The sequence below is a fragment of the Streptopelia decaocto genome, assembly GCF_964273445.1.
Source record: "Streptopelia decaocto genome assembly, chromosome: 32".
NCBI classification, from domain to species: Eukaryota; Metazoa; Chordata; class Aves; order Columbiformes; family Columbidae; genus Streptopelia; species Streptopelia decaocto.
In genome coordinates this window covers 20,243-32,549 of record NC_138687.1, presented here as the reverse complement: position 1 = coordinate 32,549, position 12,307 = coordinate 20,243, and the positions used below count along the sequence as shown (strand labels likewise).

The following is a 12,307-nucleotide window of genomic DNA, read 5'->3' as shown; positions in this document are numbered from 1 at the left end:
AGCTGGGGGGTGCCTGTGCCCCCCCAGATCCACCCCGGACGCCTGGGTTCACAGCAGGGACCAGCAGCGTTTATTGAGGCTGGTCCTGGGTGGGGGGTCCCCAGGTTTTGGGGGACAATTCCCCAAGTGGGGGGGGGTGTCCCCAAGGTGGGGGGTGTCCCCAGGAGGGGGGTGTCCCCAGGGTGGGGGGTGTCCCCAAGGGAGGGTCCCCCCTATTTCTGGGCGGGCATCATGTCGTCGATGGGCTGGTTCTGCTCCAGCTTCTTCTCCATCTCCACCATGAGCTTCACCCCATCGACGACCATCTGCACCTGCTCCACCTCCGAGAAGCCCAGCCGGTCGGCGTTGGAGATGTCGAACACGGCCCCCACGGCCGCCGTGTCCACCCCCCCTGCAAACGGGGCGTCATCAGCACCCCGGGGTGCCCCACGGCACCCAACAGCACCCTAGAGCATCCTATGGCATCCTATGGCACCCTAGAGCATCCCATGGCATCCCATAGCATCCCATAGCACCCACTGGCCGGTCGGCGCTGGAGATGTCGAACACGGCCCCCACGGCCGCCGTGTCCACCCCCCCTGCAAACGGGGCGTCATCAGCACCCCGGGGTGCCCCACGGCACCCAACAGCACCCTAGAGCATCCTATGGCACCCTAGAGCATCCCATGGCATCCCATAGCATCCCATAGCACCCACTGGCCGGTCGGCGTTGGAGATGTCGAACACGGCCCCCACGGCCGCCGTGTCCACCCCCCCTGCAAACGGGGCGTCATCAGCACCCCGGGGTGCCCCACGGCACCCAACAGCACCCTAGAGCATCCTATGGCATCCTAGAGCATCCCATGGCATCCCATAGCATCCCATAGCACCCACTGGCCGGTCGGCGTTGGAGATGTCGAACACGGCCCCCACGGCCGCCGTGTCCACCCCCCCTGCAAACGGGGCGTCATCAGCACCCCGGGGTGCCCCACGGCACCCAACAGCACCCTAGAGCATCCTATGGCACCCTAGAGCATCCCATGGCATCCCATAGCATCCCATAGCACCCAGTGGCCGGTCGGCGTTGGAGATGTCGAACACGGCCCCCACGGCCGCCGTGTCCACCCCCCCTGCAAACGGGGCGTCATCAGCACCCCGGGGTGCCCCACGGCACCCACAGAGCACCCAACAGCACCCACAGAGCACCCAACAGCACCCTAGAGCATCCTATGGCATCCTAGAGCATCCTATGGCACCCTAGAGCATCCCATGGCATCCTAGAGCATCCCATAGCACCCACTGGCCGGTCGGCGCTGGAGATGTCGAACACGGCCCCCACGGCCGCCGTGTCCACCCCCCCTGCGACAGGGACCCCATCAGCACCCCGGGGTGCCCCACGGCACCCACAGAGCACCCAACAGCACCCACAGAGCACCCAACAGCACCCTAGAGCATCCCATGGCATCCCATGGCATCCCATAGCACCCAGTGGCCGGTCGGCGTTGGAGATGTCGAACACGGCCCCCTCGGCCGCCGTGTCCACCCCCCCTGCGACAGGGACCCCATCAGCACCCCTGGGTGCCCCACGGCACCCAACAGCACCCTAGAGCATCCTATGGCATCCTAGAGCATCCTATGGCACCCTAGAGCATCCCATGGCATCCCATAGCATCCCATAGCACCCACTGGCCGGTCGGCGCTGGAGATGTCGAACACGGCCCCCACGGCCGCCGTGTCCACCCCCCCTGTGACAGGGACACCCTCAGCACCCCTGGGTGCCCCACAGCACCCACAGAGCACCCAATGGCATCCTAGAGCATCCCATAGCATCCCATAGCACCCACTGGCTGGTCGGCGCTGGAGATGTCGAACACGGCCCCCATGGCCGCCCTTGGGGACAGGGACACCATGAGCACCCCGGGGTGCCCCACGGCACCCACAGAGCACCCACAGCACCCACAGAGCACCCCACGGTGTCTTATAGCACCCACAGAGCACCCTATAGCATCCTACAGCTTCTGGAGGCGCAGGCGGGTCAGGGTGTCCTTGAACTTGGGGTGCTGGCTGAGCCCAAATCCCTGTCCCCATGTCCCCCTGTGTCCCATTTCCTCCCAATGTCCCCAATGTCCTAATGTCCCCCTGATGTCCCCATGTCCCCCAATGTCCCCGATGTCCCCGCACCCACCAGTGCCGCGTTTCTGGAGGTGCAGACACCCTTGAACTTGGGGTGCTGGCTGAGCCCAAATCCCTGTCCCCATGTCCCCCTGTGTCCCATTTCCTCCCAATGTCCCCATGTCCCCCGATGTCCCTGATGTCCCCATGTCCCCCAGTGTCCCCGATGTCCCCGCACCCACCGGTGCCGCGTTTCTGGAGGTGCAGACACCCTTGAACTTGGGGTGCTGGCTGAGCCCAAATCCCTGTCCCCATGTCCCCCTGTGTCCCATTTCCTCCCAATGTCCCCATGTCCCCCTGATGTCCCCATGTCCCCCAGTGTCCCCGATGTCCCCGCACCCACCGGTGCCGCGTTTCTGGAGGCGCAGGCGCTTGAGGATCTCCTCGAACTTGGGGTGCTGGCTGAGCTTGGGCAGGCGCACGTGGACGCCCCCGCGCAGCCCCGTGCCCAGGTTGGACGGGCAGGTCAGGATGTAGCCCAGGTGCTCGGTCCACATGAACGGGTGGCCCGCCTTCTTGAAGATCTCCTCGATCTGCGGGGACACGGGACGGCGGTGGGGACATCGGGGGACATGGGGGCAATGGGGACAATGGGGGGAATGGGGACATTTGGGGCAATGGGCGCGATGGGGACAATGGGGGCGTGGGGGGCATTGAGGACAATGGAGCGGTCCCCAACATCCCCAATGTCCCCAACATCCCCAATGTCCCCAGTGTCCCCAATGTCCCCAACGTCCCCAACATCCCCAACGTCCCCAATGTCCCCAACATCCCCCATGTCCCCAACATCCCCCATGTCCCCAACGTCCCCCATGTCCCCAACGTCCCCAATGTCCCCACCATCCCCAATGTCCCCAACATCCCCAATGTCCCCAACATCCCCAACGTCCCCCATGTCCCCAACATCCCCAATGTCCCCAACAACCCCAATGTCCCCAACATCCCCAATGTCCCCAACAACCCCAACATCCCCAACGTCCCCCATGTCCCCAACATCCCCAATGTCCCCAACAACCCCAATGTCCCCAACGTCCCCCATGTCCCCAACATCCCCAACGTCCCCAACATCCCCACCATCCCCAATGTCCCCACCATCCCCAATGTCCCCAACATCCCCACCATCCCCAATGTCCCCAACATCCCCAACGTCCCCCATGTCCCCAACATCCCCAACGTCCCCAACATCCCCCATGTCCCCAACGTCCCCCATGTCCCCAACGTCCCCAATGTCCCCAACATCCCCAACATCCCCAACATCCCCCATGTCCCCAACGTCCCCAATGTCCCTAACATCCCCAACGTCCCCAATGTCCCTAATGTCCCCAACATCCCCAACGTCCCCGATGTCCCCACCTTCTTGAGGCCGACGCAGAAGCGCCGGAACACCTCCTTCATGTTGCCGCCCTTCTCCATGGAGATGACGCGCAGGTGATCCTCCTCGTTCACCCACACCAGGAACGTCTTGTTGTCGTTGTGCCTGGGGGGACAGTGTCACCCACCCCGCTGGGACCCCCACAGGCCCCCTCGATCCCACCAGGACACCCCTTCGCATTGGGACTCATTCTTGAGGTGTCCCCAACTCTTGGGTGTCCCCAATACCCTTTCCATTGGGCCCATGTTCTTGGGGTGTCCTCCACATCCTTCCCATTGGGCCCCTGTTCTTGGGGTGTCCCCAACACTTGGGTGTCCCCAATATCCCCACAAGTGGCTCCCCTACACTTGGGTGTCCCCAACATCTTGACGATTGGGACCCTGTTCTTGGGGTGTCCCCAACATCCTCCCAGGTGCGGCCCCAACACCCTTCCCATTGGGACCCCTTCTTGGGATGTCCCCAACACTTGGGTGTCCCCAATACCCTTCCCATTGGGCCCCTGTTCTTGGGGTGTCCCCAACATCCTTCCCATTGGGACCCATTCTTGGGGTGTCCCCAATACCCCCTGCCCAGGTGCATCCCCAACACTTGGGTGTCCCCAGCACCCTTCCCATTGGGACCCATGCTTGAGGTGTCCCCAATATCCTTCCCATTGGGCCCCTGTTCTTGGGGTGTCCCCAACACGTCAGTGTCCCCAATAACCCCCCAGGTGCATCCCCAACACTTGGGTGTCCCGAACACTCATCCCACTGAGCCCCGTTCTTGAGGTGTCCCCAACTCTTGGGTGTCCCCCAACATCCTTCTCATTGAGCCCCGTTCTTGGGGTGTCCCCAACACCCACCCCATTGAGCCCCATTCTTGTGGTGCCCCCAACTCTTGGGTGTCCCCAACACCCTTCCCATTGGGCCCCCGTTCTTGGGGTGTCCCCAACACCCATCCCATTGAGCCCCATTCTTGAGGTGCCCCCAACACTTGGGTGTCCCCAACATTCATCCCATTGAGCCCCATTCTTGAGGTGTCCCCAACTCTTGGGTGTCCCCCAACATCCTTCTCATTGAGCCCCGTTCTTGGGGTGTCCCCAACACCCATCCCATTGAGCCCCATTCTTGAGGTGCCCCCAACTCTTGGGTGTCCCCCAACATCCTTCTCATTGGGCCCCATTCTTGGGGTGTCCCCAACACCCTTCCCATTGGGCCCCTGTTCTTGAGGTGTCCCCAACACCCATCCCATTGAGCCCCATTCTTGAGGTGCCCCCAACACTTGGGATGTCCCCAACATCCTTCTCATTGGGCCCCATTCTTGAGGTGTCCCCAACATCCTTCCCATTGAGCCCCATTCTTGGGGTGTCCCCAACATCCTTCCCATTGGGCCCCTGTTCTTGGGGTGTCCCCAATATCCCCACAAGTGGCTCCCCTACACTTGGGTGTCCCCAACATCCTGACGATTGGGACACTGTTCTTGGGGTGTCCCCAACATCCTTCCTATTGGGACCCATCCTTGAGGTGTCCCCAATATCCTTCTCATTGGGCCCCTGTTCTTGGGGTGTCCCCAACATCCTCCCAGGTGCGTCCCCAACACTTGGGTTTCCCCAACACTCATCCCATTGCGCCCCATTCTTGAGGTGTCCCCAACACCCTTCCCATTGGGTCCCTGTTCTTGGGGTGTCCCCAACACCTGGGTGTCCCGAACACCCATCCCATTGAGCCCCATTCTTGAGGTGCCCCCAACACCTGGGTGTCCCCACCCCCTCCCCATCGCCCCCCCGCCCCGTTCCTGGCCCCCCCATTGCGCACCAGATGCCGCGGGCGTCGGGCCAGTCGCGGGCCATGCCGGACGCCAGCAGCAGGGGGGACACGGGCTTGTCGAACAGGAAGTGGTCGTCGATGAGCTGCTGCTGCTCCTGCTCCGTCATGTTCTTCAGCGGGTAGTACTTGCCCTTGAACTCGCCCTCCAGGCTGTTCAGGGCTGCGGGAGGGGCGTGGTCAGCGCGGGGACACGCCCACACCTGCACAGGCCCCGCCCACAGCCACACAGGCCACACCCACAACCATCAGACCACGCCCGCAGCCGCCAAGGCCCTGCCCGCATCCATCAGACCACACCCACAGATGCGCAGGCCCCGCCCACAGCCTTCCAGGCCACACCCAAAACCATCAGACCACGCCCGCAGCTGTGAGACCCCGCCCAGCAATAGCGAGGCCACGCCCCCATCCAAACCACATCCCCACAACCACACCCATCCCATCCAAACCACACCCATCCCATCCAAACCACGCCCCCCACAACCACACCCATCCCATCCAAACCACACCCATCCCATCCAAACCACGCCCCCCACAACCACACCCATCTCATCCAAACCACACCCCCCACAACCACACCCATCCCATCCAAACCACGCCCCCACAACCACACCCATCCCATCCAAACCACACCCCCACAACCACACCCATCCCATCCAAACCACGCCCCCCACAACCACACCCATCCAATCCAATCCACGCCCCCCACAACCACACCCATCTCATCCAAACCACGCCCCCCACAACCACACCCATCCCATCCAAACCACGCCCCCACAACCACACCCATCCCACCCAAACCACGCCCCCCACAACCACACCCATCTCATCTAAACCACACCCCCCACAACCACACCCATCCCACCCAAACCACACCCCCCACAACCACACCCATCCCATCCAAACCACGCCCCCACAACCACACCCATCCCATCCAAACCACGCCCCCCACAACCACACCCATCCCACCCAAACCACACCCCTCCAAACCACACCCATCCCACCCAAACCACGCCCCTCCAAACCACACCCATCCCATCCACACCACTCCCCCCACAACCACACCCATCCCATCCAAACCACCCCGCCCCGCGAAGCCCCGCCCTATGAAGCCCCACCCCGCGAAGCCCCGCCCCGCGAAGCCCCGCCCCTCACCGTTGACAGACAGCTTCTCGATGGCGCGGCGCTCCCCCCGGCTGCAGTGGGGGGGGAGGGAATAGCCCTTGATGCTCCGGCCCGTGCGCACGCGGCTGCTCAGCACGTACTTGGGGTCCAGGTCCTCACCCCCCTGAACCCCCGGAAACGTCAGAGGGGACCCAGGCGTCCGGGAGACAGGGACAACCCACCCAAAGCCCCGCCCAACCAGCTCAAAAGGGACCCAGGCGTCCCCAAAGACCAGGAGGGACCCAGGCGTCCGGGGGACCCAATTCCCCCCATCATCCCACCGCTATGTCCCCATGGCCCAGGAGGGACCCAGGCGTCCGGGAGACAGAGACAACCCACCCAAAGCCCCGCCCAACCAGCTCAAAAGGGACCCAGGAGTCCCCAAAGACCAAAAGGGACCCAGGCGTCCGGGGGACCCAATTCCCCCCATCATCCCACCAACCCAGTTGAGACCTGGGTCCCCTTGTCCCCATGGTCCAGGAGGGACCCAGGCGTCCGGGTACCCCTCTGGCTGCCCCCTCCCCACCCCAGGAGGGACCCAGGGGTCCGGCCGCCCCCTCCCCTTGCCCGGAGGGACCCAGGCGTCCAGCCGCCCCCTCCCCTTGCCCGGCGGGACCCCGGCGTCCGGCCGCCCCCTCCCCTTGCCCGGAGGGACCCAGGCGTCCGGCCGCCCCCTCCCCTTGCCCGGAGGGACCCAGGCGTCCGGCCGCCCCCTCCCCTTGCCCGGAGGGACCCCGGCGTCCGGCCGCCCCCTCCCCTTGCCCGGAGGGACCCAGGCGTCCGGCCGCCCCCTCCCCTTGCCCGGAGGGACCCTGGTGTGCGGGACCTTGAGGTTCTCGTGGTTGAGGTCGGTCTTGTGCTTGTCGCTGGGTTTGTAGCCGCCGTGCCGGTCCTGGATGACGGGGTCGAACAGCTCCTTGAACACCTCGTACGACTCCTCGTCCCCGGCCACGCAGCCCACGGTCATGATGAACGGGTGACCTGCGGGACGCCAGGGGGCGCTGCTGCGGCGCTGGGATGCACTGGGATGGACTGGGATAGGCTGGGAATGGGATGGACTGGGAATGGGAAGGGGAATGGGAAGGGGAATGGGAAGGGGATGGACTAGGGATGGGACTGGAAATGGGAATGGGATGGACTGGGAACGGGAATGGGACTGGGAATTGGAAGGGAATGGGAATGGGACTGGGAATAGGATGGACTGGGAATGGGATGGACTAGGGATGGGACTGGGAATGGGAAGGGAAATGGGAATGGGACTGCGAATGGGATGGACTGGGAATGGGAATGGGACTGGGAATGGGAAGGGAATGGGAATGGGACTGGGAATGGGAATAGGAATGGGAATGGGATGGACTGGGAATGGGAATGGAACAGGAGTGGGACTGGGAATGGGACTGGGAATGGGATGGACTGGGAACGGGAATGGGAATGGGACTGGGAATAGGAATGGGAATAGGAATGGGAATGGGAACAGGAATGAGACTGGGATTGGGAATAGGAATGGGAATGGGATGGACTGGGAATGGGATTGGGAATGGGACTGGGCACTGGGAATGGGAGGAACTGGGAACATGGTTTTAGGGTCACCCTGGCGACCCTGTGTGGGTTCTGGGGACCCCGGGGGGGTTTGGGGACCCCGTGTGGGTTTTGGGGACCCCGTGTGGGTTCTGGGGACCCCGGGGTGGGATTTGGGGAGCCTGTGTGGGTTCTGGGCACCCCCGGGGGGGTTCGGGCCCCGTGTGGGTTCTGGGGACCCTGATGGGTTCGGGCTCTGTGTGGGTTCTGGGGACCCCAGGGTGGGATTTGGGGGCCCCGTGTGGGTTCTGGGGCCCCCGGGGGGGATTTGGGGAGCCCGTGTGGGTTCTGGGGACCCCGGGGTGGGATTTGGGGAGCCTGTGTGGGTTCTGGGGACCCTGATGGGTTCGGGCTCTGTGTGGGTTCTGGGGACCCCAGGGTGGGATTTGGGGGCCCCGTGTGGGTTCTGGGGACCCCGGGGGGGTTTGGGGAGCCCGTGTGGGTTCTGGGGCCCCCGGGGGTTGGGGCCCCGTGTGGGTTCTGGGACCCCCCCAGGGTGGGATTTGGGGGCCCCGTGTGGGTTCTGGGGACCCCAGGGTGGGATTTGGGGGCCCCGTGTGGGTTCTGGGGACCCCAGGGTGGGATTTGGGGGCCCCGTGTGGGTTCTGGGGACCCCAGGGTGGGATTTGGGGATCCCGTGTGGGTTCTGGGGACCCCGGGGGGGATTTGGGGGCCCCGTGTGGGTTCTGGGGACCCCGGGGGGTTTGGGCCCCGTGTGGGTTCTGGGGCCCCCGGGGGGGTTTGGGGAGCCCGTGTGGGTTCTGGGGACCCCGGGGGGGGGTTTGGGGATCCCGTGTGGGTTCTGGGGCCCCCGGGGGTTGGGGCCCCGTGTGGGTTCTGGGACCCCCCGGGGGTTGGGGCCCCGTGTGGGTTCTGGGGCCCCCGGGGGTTGGGGCCCCGTGGCCGCACCGGGGTTGTCGACGCCGGTCTGGATGACGTCGTCCAGGGTGAAGCCGCTGGGCGTCTCCTTGTCGCGCAGGCGCTTGTAGAGCTCGGGGGTCAGCACCTTGGCCATGTGGTTGTTGTGCTTGGACAGGTCGGGGAACTCCTCCTCGGCCGAGAACTTGAGCTTGTACTTGTTGTGGGTGTTGCTGAACGGCATCGTGGGGCTGCGGGGACATGGGGGACAATGGGGACATCGTGGGGACATGGGGACATCAGGGGGACATGGGGAGAGGGGGATATGGTGGGGGACAGGGGGACATGGGGACATCGTGGGGACATGGGGACAGGGGGATATGGTGGGGGACAGGGGGACATGGGGACATCGTGGGGACATGGGGACATCAGGGGGACATGGGGACAGGGGGATATGGTGGGGGACAGGGGGACATGGGGACAGAACAGCAGACATGGGGACATGGTGTGGGACATGGGGACATGGGGATATGGTGGGGGACAGGGGGACATGGGGACATCGTGGGGACATGGGGACATCAGGGGGACATGGGGACAGGGGGACATGGGGACATCGTGGGGACATGGGGACATCAGGGGGACATGGGGAGAGGGGGATATGGTGGGGGACAGGGGGACATGGGGACAGAACAGCAGACATGGGGACATGGTGTGGGACATGGGGACATGGGGATATGGTGGGGGACAGGGGGACATGGGGACATCAGGGGGACATGGGGACATCGGGGGACATGGGGAGAGGGGGATATGGTGGGGGACAGGGGGACATGGGGACAGAACAGCAGACATGGGGACATGGTGTGGGACATGGGGACATGGGGATATGGTGGGGGACAGGGGGACATGGGGACATTGTGGGGACATGGGGACATCGGGGGACATGGGGAGAGGGGGATATGGTGGGGGACAGGGGGACATGGGGACATCGTGGGGACATGGGGACATCAGGGGGACATGGGGACAGGGGGACATGGGGACATCGTGGGGACATGGGGACATCAGGGGGACATGGGGACAGGGGGACATGGGGACATCGTGGGGACATGGGGACATCGGGGGACATGGGGAGAGGGGGATATGGTGGGGGACAGGGGGACATGGGGACAGAACAGCAGACATGGGGACATGGTGTGGGACATGGGGACATGGGGATATGGTGGGGGACAGGGGGACATGGGGACATCGTGGGGACATGGGGACATCAGGGGGACATGGGGACAGGGGGATATGGTGGGGGACAGGGGGACATGGGGACAGAACAGCAGACATGGGGACATGGTGTGGGACATGGGGACATGGGGATATGGTGGGGGACAGGGGGACATGGGGACATCAGGGGGACATGGGGACATGGGGATATGGTGGGGGACAGGGGGACATGGGGACATCAGGGGGACATGGGGACATCAGGGGGACATGGGGAGAGGGGGATATGGTGGGGGACAGGGGGACATGGGGACAGGACAGCAGACATGGGGACATGGGGACATGGTGTGGGACATGGGGACATCAGGGGGACATGGGGACAGGGTCCAGACATGGGGACATGGTGTGGGACATGGGGACACAGCGTGGGGACAGGGGACAGGGCTTGGGGACGTGGCACCGGGGACACAGCAGAGGTGACACGGCCCCTGGCACGGCCGTGGGGACAGAGGGACACAGGGGACACGGAGTGGAGGACACAGGGACACAGGGACACGGCCCTGGCACGGCCGTGGGGACAGAGGGACACAGGGGACACGGAGCGGAGGACACAGGGACACAGGGACACGGCCCTGGCACGGCCGTGGGGTCGCAGGGAACGCGGGGCGGGGCGGCACTAGGACCCGGGCGGGGCGCGGCTGAGAGGGCGTGTCCTGTGGGCGGGGCCGCACGGGGAGCGACGGGCGGGGCCAGGGCGACGGGCGGGATCAGGCGGTGGGCGGGGCCAGGCGGTGGGCGGGGCCAGCCCGGGCCGGTCCATGTTTGGCCGGGATGGGACCGGGACTATTAATAGAGCGGGGGCGACCGGACCGACTCCCCCCATCCCCCCCCCAACCCGGTTCGACCGGGGGGTCCCAGTTTGTGCCCGGGAGGGTCGGGTCCCCGTTCCGGGTGCTCCCGGGGGGTCCGGCCCGGCTGCGGCGGGTCCCGGGGGGAGGGTCCCCGGAGACCTCGGTGGGTCCCGGGATGTCCCGGTGGTTCCGAGGGGCTCCCGGTGGCTCCGGGGTGGGGGGTGCCGGTCGCTCCCGGGGGGGGTCCCGGTGGCCGCGGGGGGCGGTCCCGGTGGCTCCCGGTGGCTCCGGGGCGGGGGGTCCCGGGGGGAGGTCCCGGTGGCCCCGGGTGGGGGTCCCGGTGTGTCCGATGGTTCCCGGGCGGGGGGGTCCCGGTAGATCCCGGTTGCTCCCAGGGGGGGTCCCAGTGGCTTCCAGGGGGATCCCGGTTAGTCCGCTGGTTCCCGGGGGGGTCCCGGTGGCTCCCGGGGGGGTCCCGCTGGTTCCCGGGGGGTCCCGCTGGCTCCCGGGGGTCCCAATGGCTCGGGGTGGAGGGTCCCAGGGGGTCCCGGTGGCTCGGGGCGGGGGTCCCGGGGGGGTCCCGGGGGGGTCCCAATGGCTCGGGGTGGGGGGTCCGGTGGCTCCCGGGGGTCCCAATGGCTCGGGGCGGGGGTCCCGGGTGGTCCCGGGGGGGTCCCGCGTTACCTTGCTCGGGTCGGGTCGGGTCGGGTCGGTTCTGGCCGGTACCGGCGGGACAGGCGGGCGGGGAGCGGGGTCGCTCAGCCGCTTTTATCCGCCCCCCCAAGGGGGTCCCGGGGGGGGGCTCCGAACCGGGCGGCTCCTCCCGCAGCCTCCCCGGGCCCCGGGGGGACCCTCGGCCCCCCCCCCAGCCCCAGAGCCGCCCCCTCGGTGTCGGGTGGCCGGTGGGCGCCCGGCCCAGCACCTGCGGCGCCCCCGGGGCACCGGGACCCCCCCGGGCTCCAACCGGCCCCCCCGGGCCACCGGGACCCCCCCGGGCTCCAACCGGCCCCCCCGGGGCACCGGGACCCCCCCGGGCTCCAACCGCCCCCCCCGGGGCACCGGGCACCCCCATAGTGCACTGGGGGGGGTGCAAATAGGGCGCGAATGGTGCCCCCCCCGCCGCTTCCCGCCCTGGGGGTTCGCTGCACGTGGCCCTTGCACGTTGCACGAGTTGCACGCGGCGTTTTGCACACGGCCCTTGCACGGTTGCACGTTGCACACTGCTCCTTGCACGGTGCACGTTTGCACGTTGCACACGGCCCTTGCACATTTGCACGCTGCTCCTTGCACGCTGCACATTTGCACGCTGCCCCTTGCACACGGCC

General features: G+C 66.1%; 1 protein-coding gene across 2 annotated transcripts; it reads right to left on the bottom strand.

Moving 5' to 3' along the window:
* Window positions 1-47: 47 nt before the first annotated feature.
* Window positions 48-11,827, bottom strand: CKM (creatine kinase, M-type). 2 transcript variants are annotated; one of them, XM_082074054.1, is made up of 8 exons: window positions 11,667-11,827; window positions 8,977-9,176; window positions 7,316-7,470; window positions 6,481-6,613; window positions 5,317-5,488; window positions 3,505-3,628; window positions 2,495-2,684; window positions 48-391 (listed from the first exon to the last, which is right to left on the bottom strand). In XM_082074054.1, the coding sequence occupies exons 2-8, from the start codon at window positions 9,167-9,169 to the stop codon at window positions 213-215; spliced, it is 1,146 nt and encodes a 381-aa protein (XP_081930180.1). In that variant the 5' UTR covers window positions 9,170-9,176; window positions 11,667-11,827; the 3' UTR covers window positions 48-212. The 2 variants fall into 2 exon arrangements, with proteins under 2 accessions (XP_081930180.1, XP_081930181.1); XM_082074055.1 differs by lacking the exon at window positions 48-391 and adding an exon at window positions 973-1,109.
* Window positions 11,828-12,307: the final 480 nt, after the last annotated feature.